At 33.0% G+C, this 19,684-nt stretch overlaps 2 protein-coding genes across 2 annotated transcripts in view; one reads left to right on the top strand and one right to left on the bottom strand.

The window, feature by feature from the left end:
- The first annotated feature begins 2,265 nt into the window (after window positions 1–2,265).
- LOC149085316 (uncharacterized) lies at window positions 2,266–7,779 on the top strand. Its single transcript, XM_089233943.1, has 3 exons — window positions 2,266–2,377; window positions 7,248–7,380; window positions 7,477–7,779. Exons 1-3 carry the CDS (start codon window positions 2,283–2,285, stop codon window positions 7,669–7,671), a joined length of 423 nt encoding a protein of 140 aa, XP_089090069.1. The 5' UTR covers window positions 2,266–2,282; the 3' UTR covers window positions 7,672–7,779.
- Window positions 7,780–9,069: 1,290 nt separating this feature from the next.
- Window positions 9,070–19,684, bottom strand: part of LOC149085315 (chloride channel protein C-like) — a 40,271-nt gene continuing 29,656 nt past the window's right edge. The window contains exons 14-17 of the mRNA XM_089233257.1: window positions 19,465–19,641; window positions 18,520–18,619; window positions 15,351–15,452; window positions 9,070–12,300 (exon numbers count right to left, since the gene is read on the bottom strand). Of these exons, the coding sequence (XP_089089383.1) occupies window positions 12,094–12,300; window positions 15,351–15,452; window positions 18,520–18,619; window positions 19,465–19,641 (586 nt within the window). The 3' untranslated portion in view covers window positions 9,070–12,093. The remainder of the gene's footprint in view (window positions 12,301–15,350; window positions 15,453–18,519; window positions 18,620–19,464; window positions 19,642–19,684) is intronic.

Raw genomic sequence — 19,684 nt, 5'->3', positions numbered from 1 at the left:
GTATTTCCTTTCAAATATTTTTTTTCATGCTTGTGTTTGTGAAAAAAAATCAGAAATCTACCGTATATATATAGATTTTTATTTCTGAATCAATTCTGTGGGTGCTCTGCCCCATGATACAAAACACTGTGGGTGTTGGAGCACCCACAGCTCCGATGTCACTGCATAGCCATATTTATTAAATCGCCACCTATGGAACTATGCAAATTTTGCCGCCTTTTTCCAGTTCTAATTTAATATTCTTGTGTGTGTGAGATCACCAACTACTTAAATTTGTCGCCCCTTTGAACTTACCTCTCTGGGCAATAGCCTGCTTAGCCGTCCTGTGAATACACCTCTGCTCTTTCATTACATACAGGGCACATGACATTTCACTGGTGATCTGTTGATCCTAGAGGCGTACTTCCAATTAGAAAAAGTATCCAAATAACGTGTAGTACTCAGATATGTCATTCATTTTGCAAGGGGTTGTACAGTTATTAATATGAAAAAAAATAATTTCTTATATGGACACCGTGCTGAAAAACCCAGTTAAAACATTGTTATCTTGTCTTTCCTGATGCCAACAAAAAAATCCCACGTTTCTAAGTGCAATATTCAAATTCGAAAAATGGAGGAATGTTGGGGAAAAATAGCATTATATAAATGCATGCAAAACAAGAGAGAGAGAAGTTGTTTACCCACATTTTTAATGCTATTATATCCCAACTTTTCACCATTTTTCGAATATCTTTATAAATATTGCACTTAGAAACAAGGAAATTTCTTTGTTAGCCTCAAAAAAGACAAGGCAACAACTTTGTGTTTTAGGGCACAAGGTATCTGTATAAAAAGTTCACATTTTTATTTTAATAACTATACAAAACCTCTTGCAACATGAATGACATACGTTATTAAAATACTTTTTCTAATTTGAAGAATGCCTCTAGGATCAATGGTTTGCCAATAAAATACCATACCCCCTGTTACCTATGCACCCTGTATATGCTGGTTCAACTTTTGTGTCACTGACACAGGATGGAAAAAAAAATTGAATAAGTGCATTTTTAATTTTTTATGATCATTATTTCGAAGGTGTTTTTACTATTTTGTTAATTTAAAAAAAAAAAATCATTTCAGTGGTGTGCGAGATTAAAAATTGGTCCTTTGAAGTTCAAAAGTCCTTCAGACTGAGGACTAGGCACTAGCATCAGGCATGGATTCAGGGCAATGTCTTGGGAGGGGCGACTTATTGTGTAGGTTTACGGGATCATCCTGTATTAAAAGAGACTATCAGTGGCAGCTGAAAGTTTTGAATACAGTTGCTAGTCATACATGCAGTGCCGTCTTAACGCATGGGCCCACCCGAGCTTCACAAAAATGAGATCCAGTTGACATTTTTTAGGATTTATCAGGTAGGGCCTCCGAAAAACCACTTGACCCGGGGGCCCATGTTACTCTTAAGACGGCTCTGCATATATATTAATATCTTAATGCTGCACTAAAACATATTGTCTCCCTTATGTCAGAAACATGAATGCATAAATTTCAAAAACTTGGGTAAACATTCAAATGTACATATTCATATTTCTGGAAAAACTTACACCAAAATAAGTTATCCAACCAGCTGATAAACCCAAAAGTGAAAATTTGCACATTCATGTTTCTGACATAAGGGCCGATATATATATATATTGTACATAAAAAAAATCGTACTACATACTTTTTTTTATTATTAATAACAAGATCTCTATAAATTCTCAAGAGATCCATATGATCTGTCCAGAGAATTTGTTAGTGTTAGTAAACATCCAAAAATACCTGAACCAGAATTAGAATCCAGACCTGCTCAGCCGAAAGCAAGCATGCTAACCACTCAACTGCAAGGAAACATTTAATTTTGCAATTGTATGTAATTTTCATAATCAAATATTTATTTTATTCAACAGTTAATGCAATTATTGTGTATAATGTCTTTGAATTAATGCACAAGTATACTAGGATATGATTTGTTACAGGTGTCAGGGCACGATGCAGATACAAACACAGAAAATACAGTACTCTCTCCCAAAAAATACCCTTCACCACCTCCACTCTTTTGCAGTATTTCATATAACAATGCCAGTGACCCCTTTGAAGGGTTTTCTGCATATTGTAATAATCAGATGAGAAGTTACATTTCAGAGAAGGCAAATCATGAAGCATTCTTTTCCTACAATGTTGGCAAAATGAACTTTCAGTATTTGTTCAAGCTGTATAGCAAGTTTGGAAATTCCAACAAGATAACTAACAAGATTACTTTGATGAATAGTGATAAATGGTTACGGCAAGCAAAAGTCATAGATAACAAAAATCTCACTGCTACAGACACTGGTATATATTTCACGCAAATAGCAAAGTAAGTAAAATACAACAGGAATCATTTTTTAGTAACTTTGTTTTGCACTAATAAAAGTGAAAGTGTGATGCAAGTCATATATGGGTCATTCCCAAAAAAAGTGTACAACTGTTTCCGAGACTTTTTAATTTTTTTTACAAAATTTCAGAGCACTCTGGTGGTAATTTTAATTTTTTTCTAGTTTTTCATTTAATTCTCTGTCATGCAGTGTTTCTTAATTTTTTTCATATGGCATGTAATTTTTTTTAAAATCATTGTTTGTAGAAAAACGTCAAAATCTGGCTGTCCCAGCTTCAAAAAAGTGAGACTTGGTGCAAACCTGGAATTTTTTATTTCAGAAAACTTGGAATCACATTTTATATATGTGCCATAGATGAATAGAACTGACAATAAATTTTGAGAGAATTTTTTTTTTCTTATGAAAAAATTTTTTGTTCGTGTCCCGAAAATTTTCCCGTTTTAAAATGTCCACTCTGTTACGGTGTCATTTCGGAAATATATTTTTATACCAGATTAAATCTGATAACACTTTTGAGCTCATTGAAAGGTTTACTTTTAATGCTTGATCAACAATTTTGGATTTGACTTTTGCAAAATTACAATATTATATGTCTAATATAACAAATTTTATGTCTTTAGCACCAGATTTTTCTGTCAGATGTCCACTCTGTTGTCATTATCATAAACAATTACGATTTTTTTTTCATCTATATCAGCATCTAATGATAGTACATGGAGATGTGCTTCAAAATATAATAAAAGTTTGCGCAAATCATTTAAATTTATCATAAAAAAAAATAATTTAGGCTAATTTGTCCACTCTGTTACATCTTCCAAAAACTCAACCAACGCAACAGAATGAAAACTGATTTAAAGTAAAGTTTTCTTAGTTAAGAGGTTTTGAAGTTTTAAGTTAAATTTAATAAGTTATCTATTCAATTTAAACCCTTTACCAAAATTTGAAATGAAATGTCTCACATGCATTAATTCATTATTGCTACCAAATCATTAGTTACTAGATTTTTTTTACTAAAGTCAGATTTTTCCGGAAGATATTCCCAGTATCCTCTCAATGACCTCCCACATCCTGCAGCAAAGGCCACTCTATAGTGAATTTGTAAGGTGAAAAACAAAAGATAAGAATCGTTCGAGGATTCCGGGCTGAAACCCTGTCAGCCCCAAACTTGGGGCAGGCATGATCCGCTCCACTCCCCAAGTGAATTCAAATATCAACTAACTAAATTACATGTTATTGCGAATCAGTTCAGAGTATCTAGCCAGTACTTTCTAATAAATTTTTTTTTTGTACAATACAAGAGAAAAGAATAACTACTTGAATGAGATCAATTTTATCCAAGGATATGATGTCACTCTACACTATCCATACAAAGGTTTTTAACAGCTGGCTGATGCGAAGATATATTTTAGAAAGAGAAAATTCAACGCCCCTGCAGGGAATCTAACCCATGGCCTTTCACTTTCCGTGTGAATGCCCTAGACAACTAGACTACAGAGGCATTGAATTTCTCAATCTTTCCTTGGAGCTCTTTTGCACTGAATGGGACTGTACATGGACGGTCAAACATAACTCAGGTCAAAGCTCATAATTGCTGATAACGCCACCAGATGGCAACTTATCTGGAGAGTGACATCATCCTCAGATAATTCGTCATCTGGTGGCATTGTCAGCAATTGTGAGCTTTGGCCTGAGTTAGGTTCGACCGTCCATGTACGGTCCCGTTCAGTGCACACGAGCTCCAGGGAAAGACTGGAAGATTTGATTCCTCTGTAGTCTAGTGGACGGGTGTTCACCCGGAAAGTGAAAGGACGTGGGTTTGATTCCCCGCAGGGGCAGTTGAATTTTTTTTCTTTTCAAAATATATCTTTGCATCAGCCAGCTGTTACAAACCTTTAGATAAATTGTATCCTAATGTGTAATGTGCAGTAGTTATGTTGCACTTACACCAAGAAAAAGGGAATTTAGTTTTTGTTTCATGCTACACATATTATTTACATTTGGAGAGAGCAGGCATGAAAAATCCAGGTCTAGGATTCAGTGAGAGAAACTAGCCTGGGAGGGTAGGGATACCAAGATACCACATTATCCAACATCTCATATTTTTTCAATTAAATACAAAAATTAAATAGTACAGATCATCAAAATTACTGCCAGGCACAGATTCAATGAGAAGGGGCATTTTAGTATGAATAAAGGTTGTTATAGGACAATACATTGTGTATTTTATGGGACAGAATAATTATTTCCTTATATTATTTTTGTTTCCTGGCTCTATCTCCCCCCCCCCCAAGTCTCACTGGATATACTCTGGATCACTAATGTGAGAGACATAAACGCAAAATTTATACCAACATCAAATTATCATTCAATTTCAACAAAAAGTTTTGAAGCAAAAGAAAGTTGGAAATACGGAAACATGCTTATGTTGGCAGCACAGTAATTTTAAATGTAAATTGATTTGACTATATAAACTGAGATTAATCCAAACATCTCAAAGAACCATAGTTGATGATGATATGTGTAACAGAGAGTCTAAATCCTGTATGTATGGCAAATGTTTGAATTGTCATGACAAGATGGTATCTATGAATGAAATTTCTAAATCAATGGATGAGAATAGCACTGTACAGTGTGAAGAATGGCAACACAAACGAGAAAAAGTGGAAAAGAATGGAAAAATGATAGAAGTTACAAAAATAACAAAAGAGCAGAGATTGGGGAACCTAACAGACTTGATCAATGTTTTTAAAAAAAGAAATGAAATTGTTCAAGAAACACATTTTTAACATCCAACACCAATATAGAGCTTACAAAATGTGCATTAGAATCATACAAAAACATGAAGCTGTTCTTCATGTGTATTTCAGTGAAAATTATAATTGCAAATTATCTGAAGAAGTGCAAAGTCATCATTTCGGTGGGTCAAGAAATCAAGTATGTCTTCATACCCAAGTGCTGTATGTTGCGGAATGTGAGAAGCCAATTTCATTCTGCTCAGTGTCACCGAATTTGGGGCATGGACCTTCATCTATTTGGGCTCATTTGGAACCGATTTTGAAAGTGATGAAAGAAGAATATGAAATAAATGTGGTTCTTTTTTCTGATGGACCTTGTACTCAGTACAAACAAAAGAAAAATTTTTACTTATTGGACAAATATGTCGCAAAATATTTCAAGTGGTGTACTTTGAATTTTTTTGAAGCAAAACCATGGCAAAGGAGCAGTTGATGGTGTTAGTGCTGTATTGAAAAGAACAGCTTATAGATTGGTTGCATGTGGGAACGACATATCAGATGCTACTCAGTTTTTTGCAATTCTCAAACACGGCACCAATGTAAAATTGTATGAAATCAAAAATGAAGAAATAAAAGGTATAAAAAAAATTATCCCGAATGATATATACCTGTACCGAAAGGCACTATGGCAGTCCACCAAATAGTTGCAACTGGCAACGGATTGCTGCAATACAGAGATGTTTCTTGCTTTTGTGAAAGAAATGCTAATCTCTCTCTGAATGCTACGAAAAGAAAACTAACTCTTGCCAAAGAAGCATAAAACTGAAAATTCCACAACCAATTTCAGAGTTTGAGTCTCTGGAAAATGACATTCAAGAAAATAGTGAAAAACTATGCTATCGACTTCAAAGGAAACAGCAATGAAGAAATGACAACTGGTCTAATTAAAGTATGTGTTCATATGCTGGTGAAATTTGATTCTGGTGGTGTATATATAAATCTACATACAGATACGTTGTTGTAGCTCAAAATGACATTGAAAATGATGGGGAGGTCAAAGTTATGTGCCTCAAAACTATGAATGATGCTAGGAAGCTGTTCAGAGCTGATGACAAAGATATCTCTTACATCCACTTTGACCAGATTTTAAAAATTTTGCCAGAGCCAAAATTCAAACCACGAGGGGGCATGTGTTTTATAAATTTCCTCATAGCATGGATGTTTTTCAGATGTCATGGAGGAGTCTCTGGGACACCTTTCAATATTGTCTACATAATTGTTGAAAAAAAAAGTATTTAGAATAATTGTGATTGCTCGCTCTAACATTTTTGTCCACTCTGTTACAGGAAGCATTTTTGCAGTTCACAGGCAAAAAAAAATTAAAAAGCACTTCAAACTAAGATGTTAAATTATACGTTATCAACCCATTGTCTGCCAGAAATAAAAAAAATATTTTTAAGTAGTTAGAAAAGTTCATTTTTTAAATTTTTTCATGTGCTATTTTGAAAAAATCATGAAAAACAATCAAAGCAACAGAGAAAAAAGTTCAAAAAATTTTTTAAACTACTTTTTTTTCATTATTTTAAGGGTTAAAAACAGCAGAAATAATATTTATTTTTTACAGCTATATTTTTTTTCGTAACAGAGAAAATCCATCGAAAAATCCTTTCGAAAATCCATAATTTTCAGTCATAAAATCCAAAAAATAAAATATTACAAAATAAAAGTGAAAAATATTTATGAAATATTAAACTTCATCATGGCTATAATTTGAGATCAGTTTAATTTCGAAAATTCAACTTTGAATTTTTTATCTCAAAAATGTGGAATGTACACTTTTTTTGGGAATGACCCATATATACTTTGAATAAATACAACAATTGGGTTTAAGCAATAAACATCTGAACAACAAAAAAAAGGCTTACAAGAATTTTTTTTCCTAACCAAAAGAACCTAACCTGATTTTTTTTTAAATTTATCAGCATGTTTAGTTATGAAGTTAGCACTCTATGTTCATTTTAAAATATAGCCTGTGTATCGTCACATTTTTTAATGTTGTGATGAAGTTGGCTTATGGGATTGAGGTAAAAAAATATTGTTAATAAACTTTCCACAGGACAGAAAAGGCATTAAGTGTGAAGGAATATGAACATTATCTAGATTTTATAGCTAAGAGGAAACATATGAATCCTGAACAACTGAAATTCATGCTTACAACATGTGGAAAGCCAAAACCATGGAAAATAAAGGTATATAAAATTTCATATATATTAAGTACATATCCAAATTGTGACTAATGAGTATAAAAATAAATTCCTGTATCTCATATTTATACTATTACTTAGAGAGTAGATACTGATTGTCATGAAATAAGGAGGGCACAAGACAATGAACCAGACTACCAGTGGGAGATCGTAAATGGTAAGAAATTAAAGAAATCTTGCATATTCAACAATGAAAATGAGTGTTCTGATCAAGACTCTCAATCTATTAGTACACTCAGCAGCAGTAAATGTTCATCTTCAATGTATTTTACATAAAAGTAGACTTTAGCCTCTGAATAAAATTTTGGAATAAATTTTTTTAGTTGGAAAATTTAGTGTAGACGGTCATTATTATCACAAAAATGAGGAACTTTGCATGGTTTTAATTTATATAAAATCTACCACATTTCCAAGACAAATAAATTCAATTGGTCGAATGGTCGACGCGTTTTGGCTCTTCAAATGAACAACTAATTTATTCAACAAAATTGATTAGGACTTTTTTAAATCATGTTTCAATGTATGAAATTTCAGAAGTTTTAAAAATAAACCGATGATTTTTTATTGACAACAATAAAAAAGTAGTAAGAAACATTTTTGCTTCCTCTGTCTGTTCTTTACACATAGATAACAAGCTTAATACATTGCAGGCGGGGGTAACTCAAGACAAAATGCCTATCCATGCAGAACCTATTTATGGCACCCCCCCTCCCAATTTATCCCCCCATCTCAACAACTCTTAAAAAACTTTATTTTCTTAAAATTTTTTGACCCTTCATCCTGGATTTGCTGCTCCACCTAAAGCAGACAGAAAAAATTCTCCCTAATTTTCTTTGTGGTCAATAATTTTTTTTTTCACTATCAATTTGGTATCCCTCCTAGAGCAAATAGAAATTACTTTTCCTATTTTTTTTAATCAGTATGTTTTTTTTTTGCTCTTTGGATTTGACACCCTTGCTAGAGCAAACAGAAATAACTAATATTTTTTAGTCAATAAATTTTATTTTTGTCTTTTCACATCAGATTTGGCACCCTCTCAAAGCGCAAGGACCTTTCTATCCATGCAGCTGCATTGGTCAAGAGCTGCCCTTAATTGCAGGTGGGAGACCGAGATCTCAGTCAAACTATACATACAGCGCATCCTCAATAACTCAACTAAACAATACTAATTTTAATGGTCAAAAACATCTCTAACTTGACACATGATGACCACATCTCTCTTAAGTTGACCACAATAAATTGGATCTGTAACCACAACTCATTTTCAGAAATCGCTAATGTGTTCAAAAAATATTATATCACTCTGGTGTTTCGAAATTCTGTTTCATTGTTTCTGCCATATCCAAATAATGTATAGAACTCAAATATGACATTCATGTTGCAAAGGATTTTATAGTTATCAAGATATAAAAATTAACTTTTTATACCGACACCCTGCCTTCAATTGTTTGACTGAAAAAAACTTCTTTTGAAAAATAAAACACAAAAAGTGCAAAAAATGTATTTCCATTTTTGGCAGTCAAAACACGAGTATAACATTTTATTTATGATTAGACAAAAATGTATATGATCCATGAACAGAATATATTATACAGGGTTTTGAACTAAGAATTTTCATAACTTAACTGATGGAACTCACACATATTCAAAAAGTAAAAACTTGCACATAAAAAATTACAAAAGAACCAATGTTTTATTTTATAAAAATTTCAAAATGTATATACATAAATAAAATTATTAAAAATGAGTACAAAAAAGAAGCTATTTTAAAATTTAAAATCTTATAAAAATGAGTGTAAAAAATTAAAAATGATACTTGAACAGTTTTTTCAAATTTCATAGCCTTATGTTCAAATGTGCCAAAAACATTTAAAAAAATGTCAACAAGAAAAAAATGATTATAAAGATTGAGCTTAAAAAAAACAGAAGTTCTGCTTTCTAGATTCATTAACATTGTAAGGAAATGAAACCATTAAATATATCATTTATGAAACAGAATAAACATGTTGAAGTTTCCTCCAGAAAATCTTATTTTTAAAAGTTAATTTTTGATTTAGGCAGGCTTTAAACCCTTTAGTGACAGATTTCTCACAAGTTTGGATAATGTATAGTTGAGTAGCAGCAAAAACATTTCCAAAACTAAAATGACTATTGAATTTTTCTTTACAAGTAGAAAAAAAAGAAAAAGACGAGTCAATTTGGTTCTTCTTTTTTTTTTTTTTAAATCAGCATTCCTCAATAAGCATTCACCAACCTTCCTATATTTCTTCTGAATTTGTCAAAACCAGTCTCTCTTATTTAGGGCCATAGCCAGAAATTTCTTTCAGAGGGAGATGAGACAGGCATTTACGAGGGAGAGGGATCAGTCATATAATCAAACCATATTATTCAATGTACATTACTCATTTTCTCTCATTTTGATTTTCGATGAGATGAACACACCAGACTTTTTTTTTAACACATTAACTGGCAAGGTTTTGGCCCACAGTAAAGAGAGAAAAAAGTTTACTCGTGGGCTATGAGGTTTTCTATTTTTACGATTATGACTCCCACAGCACTGTTGAATGCCCTTTCTTCAAAGGAGGCCGCAAGTTTGAATTTATTTTAAAATGCCCCCCTCCCCAGAACCTTGCTCTTATTCTTTTCCTTGAAAACGAGGAGAAACCATAACTTATATGCGAATTGAAAAAATATTTTTTTCTAACCTCACTTTATTGTATCTAAACAACAGAATAAATAATGTAACAGTCAAGTGCAGTTGTTCCAAACGGATTGAGATGATATTGGTTCTTATCAAAAAAGCAGTAAAAAAAGCTCAATACAGTTTGATGCTTGTTATAGCGACCATTCCATTACACAACTGGTAGAAAAAGTTTCAAATGTCTTCATATAACAACTGTGCTATATGGTTTCCTTCCAATATAATGACCTCTCACTATAACATTTATTTTCTAGGGAACGATGGGGGTTGTTATAATGAGCACCGACTGTATAGAGAAAAAACCAACAATAAAGTGAAATAACAAGGAAAAGCCACAAAATTCTAAAAACCTTCATCTAAAACTTGTCTCATAGACACTGGTCAGCTGCCTGTTATAAGTTGTTTCCCTCAAAAATTTAAAACGTGAGCATGGGCCATTTCGTTATTTTCATGATGTTTTAAAATTTCAGAGCTGTTGCCAACAATCTTTCCTATAAATGCGCATAATGGCTGTGCATGCCATAAAGGCACACACATGATTGAAATATATGCTATTAGTGTAAATGATAACATTTCATTATATTGTTATACCCTACAGAGAAAAAACAGTTTCACACACATGGAAAAAGAAATTAGAGAAAATGTTAGGTCAGTGAATCTGTACTTCAGTGTACTTCTATTTTTTTTAACAACATACATTATTTCCTTACCGATTAATTCTCATAAATTAATAAACTAATAGGTGTCCTATTATATTATTTGATAGGACTAAACAAAAATTATGCAGAAAATTGTTTTTCACATTATATGATTTCATGCTAACAATTTTGTTAGCGCAGAGAAAAAAATACTACAGGTCAATGATTCCCAAATGGCATGGCTCTGTGAGTCCTTAGGGCTCCATTTGTGCAGATCCAAGGGTCACCACTGCCACTCCAGGAAAATATAATCTATCAGCAAATTTAGTGGATGATTAAAAAAAGAAGAGATTTAAAAGGCTCTGCCATAAAATTTTATTTTAGTTAGAACTCCTCGTGTCAAATAGTTTGGAAACTGTTGCTACAAGAGAACATAAATAGAAGGAAAAAAAGATGCAAAATGGAGAAAATGAGGGAGAAGAAAGTAACACATGGAGTAGGAAGGAATTAAAGGATTGAACTTAATGAACTTAATCATGTTTCCAGCCCAGATTCATGGCCGAGTTCCAAACACTCCTGTGCTTATCGAGTGAAAAACAAAAAACAATCTAAAGGATTGAACTATGTAATTAATGCAATTTGAACTTGCGTTATTAGATTTTCAAATAATGTAATTTGAACTTCTATTCTATGAAAATCTACTAATTTAATTTGAAGTGTTAAAAAGTATTCATTCTTACTTTAATACTTAAGCCTAATGCATAATTTACTTCTTTAGTTACTTTCATTACAGTCTATCTTGGATAAATCTCCTTTATACTCTGTATATAATTTACTATGTTCTTCCTTTTCTTGTTCTTTTTCTCCAGTTTGTATCCTTCTCTCTTTTTTTTAATTGGATTTCCTTGAGTATTGCTCTCTTGTGGCAACCTATGGTAATTTTTCCTGGGTACTAACACTAGTTTAAAAAAGATGATGTTAAAAAGACGAGGTTAGAAGATGAAAAAAAAACTTTCATTTTCAAGTGGTACTTTAACTCTTAGGTTGAATAATTTTGTTTTTTACATAACAATGAACGAATCTTATTTAAAAAGTATGTTTTCTCCCCATTAATTATTGCCAATGATATGAGAGTGAACAAGAAAACCAATACTTTCGGACAGTAATTCTGTGATTGAATATAAAGTTCTCACAGGCAATATTTATAGTCAGAGTTCACAAGTGTAAAAGAATGAATGTAGTAAACAAATAAATAAATATATATTTTCAACTTCTTTTAGCTTAAGAAATCAAAAAACAATTATTCTACAGTTCTGATTTAAAAATATGGAAAAATAAACTCTGGCATTTTTATCTTCATTAGTTTAAACAACTTTCCAGCTTACCAATCAATTTTTCTTCAATATTATAACCCATCAAGTCTTTACGTGTGATTATACCAACAATTTGATTATCCGCATTTACCACAGTCAGATGACGTAATCCTAAAGAACGGAAAATTATGTAGGTACGATGCAATGAAAAGTTTTGATGCACACAAATCGCTGACCTATTCACATAAGGGGCCTGAAATATTAAAACACAGAAACATAAAATTTACAGCAAATCATGATGCAAGGAAAACTAAGTAACATTATGTGCAAATTATTTTCACATCATCAACAATGAATCCTAAAAATTTGAATGAGACTATGACACTCTTGATAAAATTTGAAATGTTTCACATGCATTAATTCATCATTGCCACCAAATCATTAGTTACTAGATTTTTTTTACTAAAGTCAGATTTTTCCGGAAGATATTCCCAGTATCCTCTCAATGACCTCCCACATCCTGCAGCAAAGGCCACCCTATAGTGAATTTGTAAGGTGAAAAACAAAAGATAAGAATCGTTCTAGGATTCCGGGCTGAAACCCTGTCAGCCCCAAACTTGGGGCAGGCATGATCTGCTCCACTCCCAAAGTGAATTCAAATATCAACTAACTAAATTACATGTTATTGCCAATCAGTTCAGAGCATCTAGCAAGCACTTTCTAATAATTTTTTTTTTGTAGAATACAAGAGAAAAGAATAACTATTTGAATGAGATCAATTTTATCCAAGGATATGATGTCACTCTCCACTATCCATACAAAGGTTTTTAACAGCTGGCTGATGCGAAGATATATTTTAGAAAGAGAAAATTCAACTGCCTCTGCAGGAAATCTAACCCATGGCCTTTCACTTTCCGGGTGAATGCCCTAGACAACTAGACTACAGAGGCATTGAATTTCTCAATCTTTCCTTGGAGTTCTTGTGCACTGAATGGAACTGTACATGGACGGTCGAACATAACTCAGGTCAAAGCTCATAATTGCTGATAACGCCACCAGTTGGCAACTTATCTGGAGAGTGACATCATCCTCATATAAGTCGTCATCTGGTGGCATTGTCAGCAATTGTGAGTTTTGGCCTGAGTTAGGTTCGACCGTCCATGTACGGTCCCGTTCAGTGCACACGAGCTCCAGGGAAAGATTGAGAGATTTAATGCCTCTGTAGTCTAGCGGACGGGCGTTCACCCGGAAAGTGAAAGGACGTGGGTTTGATTCCCCGCAGGGGCAGTTGAATTTTTTTTCTTTTCAAAGTATATCTTTGCATCAGCCAGCTGTTACAAACCTTTAGATAAATTGTATCCGAATGTGTAATGTGCAGTAGTTATGTTGCACTTACACCAAGAAAAAGGGAATTTAGTTTTTGTTTCATGCTACACATATTATTTACATTTGGAGAGGGCAGGCATGAAAAATCCAGGTCTAGGATTCAGTGAGAGAAGCTAGCCTGGGAGGGTAGGGATACCAAGATATGGAATCCTATCAGGTCCCCTCAGGTGCGACTCGAAACAAAATTCTCAACAGTGTGAGACATATTTTTGCCGTTCCTCTGGCATATAAGCTGTAAAATGACCCTGAGAACCCACAACTGTATCAGCTACATAAAATGCATAAAAAAATTGTTTTTTTGTGAATCATTCATAGTTTGAATTTTACTGGCATAATAGGCACCAGAACCTGATGGCAGAGGCTATTTCAGCCCCACAATAAATTTTTTGAGGGGCTGAGCCCCCTTCAAAATTAATGAATATACAATGCAAAGCATCTTTCCCATCCTGTGTATGGGCTTGAGTCCCATATATGTAGGATGAATGGAAATTTTTAGAACCCATTAATGTTTTCTTCATGTTGGTGCTTCTGAATGACAAAACGTTTTTTCTAAAATTTTCTGCTATAATTCTCTTTTTTCTTGATTCACCATGTGAGCCACCCCCCCCCCTGCCCAGCATGGAATCTTCTGCCATCTATTAATTTAATGAAGTTTTTTTGTATATATAATTTTTTTATATCAGTGGTTCTCCCAGGGGTGTTGCTGTGAGCTTGCAATATATGACAGTTTCGCGCTCTAAATTTTTTTTTCTGAACTGTTCTAGAAAGCCGCAGAGACATGATGGCTAGGACAAAGAGGGTTGGATTGGCAAACATTTGAGAACCACTTCATACTGTATAAATGGAATTATTTCTTACCTAGTTATTTCAAATAAAAGAAGTTTAAACACACAGAAGAAGTCACCTTCATAAACAGATTAAAGGAAATAACGAACGCAGAAATGGCCTAGCCACTGTCAAGATCTCATAAGCAAATTATACCATATAACTTCCGGTATCAGTCATAAACAAGACACATTTTTCTAAAAAATTCTTGCATTCTCTTCAGGCATTCATTGGTCCACTGCAACATGTTTGTATTGCTCCATATATCAATGCAGAATTTCATTTATTGGAAAACCCACTTTTACTTTGAGGCAAAGGAAGACACAATCCAGGAAAATTAGAATGCGAGCTCTATAAAAATACCCTTCATAAATATCTGAAGCCATACAAATAACTACTGGACACACAGTATAAATAAAACAAGTCAACAGAACGAGACGGATAGGGTGAATTTCCCCCCCCCCCATTTTTTGTTAGTTTTTTACGAAAACAATCAGTAGAAGGTTTCAGTTTACTGTTGGTGCTCAAGCAGTCACAGCACCCCTTCATTCTAATGTCACTGCTAAAACCTATGGTATCTGGATACCCTCTATCTCTTAGGCAGAAACAGGGAATCTTTGACAAAAGAAAAAATTATGAGAAAGGGTGGTGGGAGCTCTACAGTAAATGCCTCCTTTATTGATGCCTAAAAGGCTATATCAACTGTTTTGAAACAGAGGCTCCAGCGAGATTCAAGATGCATAGAAAGGAAACAGGAAGTTTTTCTATTACACTTTTTTCCATGTTCAATATTTTTGAAAATAATCAGAAATCTATGCGAGATATTTTTATTTGTAAATTAGAGCTACACTTTAGTAGAAGAATTCAGTGTAAAATCACTAAAAGTCAAAAATCACTTAGAAAATTCATAATTCTGAAATGCAAAATAGAGAAGGCCTTCCTTCTTATTCTATAGGTATTTTATACGTATATAATAAACACAGAAAAAGTTAAATCATTTCAAATCAAATGAATTAAAATCACGCTGAGAGAACAGTATTCTTCACATACGTCAACACTTAAAAAGTACAAAACAAAAAAACATTTACTAACCAAATTCAAATTTCTGCTTTCATACATCTCAGATGAAAGTGAGATCAACAGTTCTTTAAAACTTCCAGAGTGACTTAGTTTTTCTGCATAATCATCACAAAACTACAGAAAATAAAAATTCTTAAAATATTGAAAAAATAAAAGAATGTGCAGAACAACAATGATTTGATGAATAAAAATTGTTTGTTTTATCTGATTCACTAAATCAGAGTTTGATATATGTGTGCATCCTAATTATTATCATTCGAAAAAAAATCTGAGTAAAATACAATAAATCACTTTTATACAGTGCACCACGAAAGTTTAGACACTAGTTGAAATCACACAATATTTGAAAAATACTAATATTGCAGCATAACAAACTAATTATCATTTATTAGGGTGAACATGTAATTTATTTTCAAAGTAATAAAATTAGACTGAACACTTTATAAACAATATAATGACAAAATAAACAAAAAATTGGCAAAATAGAATATAAACAATCAATGCAAAAGTTTAGACAGTCTATTTCTCAGAAAAATAAAAATTATCTGAAATCTGGTTGGGTTCCCTTTTTTAAATAAGTAAATTAATGCAGATTTTCCATCGAAGAAAATAAGTCTTGCATTATCTGCGGTTCAAAATTATAACTATAACTTTCAATGGAAGCTCCAAAATCATGAATATATTTACATTCAAGGAATGGAGTGGCAGGGGGATATGATCGAAGTGTTTAAAGTTTTCAACAGGATGGACCATGAGTTATTAATACACAATCAACTACTTTGACAAGGGGGACACTAATATTGTTCAGAAGGGACAATTCCAAGTTGTGGTGTCAAAGGGAGTTTTTCTCTAATAGGGTTGCTAATAAATAGAACAGCTTACCTCTGAAAGTCATAAATTCGAACACAATTGACATGTTTAAAAAGAAGCACAATAAACACTGTGAATAAATAGAGAAGTTATCTATACTTAGATAAGACAACCATAATCGTTTTTATGTGGACAGAATATTATACATTATCACTTTCAGTTTTTTTCTTTCATGATATAGGCTTTAATATTGGGTTGCTGTATTTTTGTTATATCTGTGTGTGACATCCATATTTTTATGGGCATCTTTTTTCAGCCACCTTGCTGGGTAATTTCACTGTTGTGGCCTTTGTATTAGCATTTGAACACCATCAAATATTTCTATAAACCTCTCGCAAAATGCCACAAAGATTCTCAATAGGTTTGAGATCGGGGCCACACATGTTTCAATGTTTTGCGCATTAAACTAGGCTTTTGCATGACCTGCTGTGTGCATAATCTGCCTATCGCTACAACCTGCCTTACATTAGCTTGCTAAGATTTTCACTGGAGACCAGCTAGAGATTAACCAGATGATAACAGATCATGTTCTAGTATCTGTATGTAATGCTGAGCATTTTAGCGACATCTAGAAGTGACTGTTGATACCTGCCCATTGCAGCAGAACACAGCTGAAAGTATCAGTAAACCACCACCTTGTCTATGACTACAATTAGTCCATGGTTTCTTGTGCAAATCATTTGAATATTACCCTCATCTATCTGACCTATCTAGGATCCCCTTCTCTTTCATTGCGGAAAATAACTGAACACCATTTTGGTCCATATGACACACATTTGCGAGCCCATTGTAATTGTTGTGTTTTGTGCTCAAGTTGAAACCTGAGTGTGAAACAGCTGGTTCTTTCATAAATTTTCAAAATACTACCATACCTGTTCCTCGTATACGTGTACCAATTGTATCCATTCACACTGAAAGTCCAGACAAGTTTCTAAGTTGCCGGGTAGCCATCCTTTGCATAGATGCCAATCCTTGGATTCTTCTGTCTCTTTTACCTGTAACATCTTGCCTTCCTGATCTTGGTGTTTGACATTTCATGTACCACCTTCAGATGATACTCAGTAGACAGACATTTTAGAACATTGTGAGAGAGAGCTGCAATTTCTGAAGCAGTCTACAGTTCTAATTTCAACTTCCATATTCTGTTTTTCTGTTTACTTTTTTCAGATTTGCTTGCTGTAGCTAGCGGCATCTCAAATAGCTGATGCTGTCATCTGGAGAAGATAAATACTGAACAACGGTGATGCAATTTGTGGGGAATTTGTATATTTCAACATTTCAACGACCAATCGCAAAAATTCCTTATTGTGTTTAAACTTTTGCAGACACAAATTTCACTCTTTTCAAAAAAACTTATTTTTATTTCAAATTACACAACTGTTTTTCATATTGAAATGTTTGAAAAAATATTTTCAGAGACAGTGAATAATTATCTGTTAATAATTATTATTCAATAACTAAATTTTTTCATGTTTATGTCTAAATTTTTGCAGTGCACTGTATAGCATTTATGTGCTTATCTCAAAAATAATAAAATTAATCAATGATTCATTCTGAAAATAATTAGTTGACAATTTTTGTCACACCATGGTCATTTTCAAGGGCTAATTAGACCGGGACCTACAATTTATTGCTGATTCCAAATGGCAGGCTTGTTTTTTATACTCATAGAGAGGTTGGTGCGCTAACCCCTCGATGGGGGACTCCCTGCGATAGCAATTTTTTCTGCAGTCATGTCGCAATTTCTGTTGTACCCCTGTGTCAGGAAACAACAAGGATGAACTGGTTATCAAACTCGTGATGACTCCAAACATCCTTTGGTACTTTAGGCTAGTATCTTATCGACCTGGGCTACCGCGCCCAAATAATTAGTTATCAAAGTTTTATTTTCAAAGAATCGCAAAATATTCAGTGAGAATGTTTTTAAAAGTATGTGTGTGAAGGGTTGATGCTATTTTTCTTTCTTCTGAAATAACATTAGCATTTTTATCTAGTTTAAGTCTACAAGTTTGATAGTGAAATTATTTAAAATGTGTGTTAAATCAGGGTGTGATTTTATTTGCAGAGTATGAGAATATGAGATGTTCCTCCAATTTAATAAATTCTCCACCTTTGATTTTTGTTTATATTTAGAATCATAAAGGCATCTTAAGAAATCCATGGTACAGGAAAGATAAAGGTTTATTTTTTTTCCTTGGCCTAAAGGAAAATGTAAATTTGGTTTGTATGTAAGAAAATTTCTTGGAACTTCTAAATTCAAAGAAGCATGCATAAGTGAAATTAAATGAATTGAATGTAAATATAAACAAACCTCTAAATAATCGACATCAACAAGATCAGGTAATTCAGAAGATGCAGAATCAGAAGGTTCAAATGAACTCTCATGACACAAGAGAACATATATTTCTGTCCTGGAAAATAAGTGGACATGTACATTTTGTTAAAAGTAAGAGCTACAACACTTTTGTTTTTGAAAATATAATTTCAGAACTTATGAAAAGGTTGTGCATACATTAGATTTGATTTTGAAATGAGCAATTTAAAAATATTTAGATTGGCTATAAAAAAGCCTAAAAAACATTAGTAAACATGTTCTCATCCCTTGAAATATTGATTCTTGGTTAAATGCATTTAAAGTATTTTGAATTGAATCAAGTATTTGTAAGATACTTCTCCAAATTTTTGTTTGTAAAAATACAGAAAACAGACAGTGAATTTGCGAGACCTAAGGCAACTTTCTTTTATGAGGATCTTAAAATGACAACAAATGTTAATGCTCCTAAAATAGACAAAATTTTTATTTTTGTCCTTGTTATGAAGAGCATCTTCAACTTGATGTCCTCCTAAAATGTGAAGCTTAAATGAGCCCCTTCTGTCAGACAACTTATGTTAATGTGTTCATAAAGTTATGGAATCAAACAATAAAATAATATAGAGAAACGATGTCACTCTCTGCTGTTCATACGATCCAGGCCAACATTAAGTTTTATAAATATTTTGAATGATGTCTATTGTGGGGAGGGGTCATTTTCCAAGGGAGTTTTAGGCAATTTTTGCATTATTATGATGTTTTGACATGGTCTCTTGAGCAACATATAAACGGTTGCGTGGCACCTTTCAAAAAGGCAGTTTTACAGAAAAATATGTAAACAATCGATTTACATAAATCCATAATTCCAAAACATTGAAAAACTTGAGAATGTTAAACTGAAAAACAAACAACTTTCAATAAATGTAAAATATATTTTATAATTACCTGGTGATGATGCCATAAAATTTACCATCTGAATGTTGTGAAGATTTGGAAACTGGGAAACCAGAGTGCTGGCAGGAAAGCATCACTTTGGCTAATTTGGAAACAGTGACTCTTGTTTCTAAGGTAACAACAGGACTGGACATGATAGACTGGCATTCAAATAAATCGAGATTTAAACTGCGGATAAAGATTTTAAATTAGTAAGAAGTTAGATTGTAGT

Source organism: Pholcus phalangioides, unplaced genomic scaffold (genome assembly GCF_987345545.1).
Source record: "Pholcus phalangioides strain wild (caught in Gottingen) unplaced genomic scaffold, Ppha-v1.0 ptg000007l_1, whole genome shotgun sequence".
NCBI lineage: Eukaryota > Metazoa > Arthropoda > Arachnida > Araneae > Pholcidae > Pholcus > Pholcus phalangioides.
The sequence above is the reverse complement of the archived record's forward strand: the minus strand, read 5'-3'. Positions and strand labels throughout refer to the sequence as shown.

Coding starts and splice junctions, on each gene's coding strand:
- LOC149085316 (XM_089233943.1), top strand. CDS start 2,283: ATGAATAGTGATAAATGGTTACGGCAAGCAAAAGTCATAGATAACAAA. Junction 2,378..7,247: donor TATTTCACGCAAATAGCAAA/GTAAGTAAAATA, acceptor AACTTTCCACAG/GACAGAAAAGGCATTAAGTG. Junction 7,381..7,476: donor CAAAACCATGGAAAATAAAG/GTATATAAAATT, acceptor ACTATTACTTAG/AGAGTAGATACTGATTGTCA.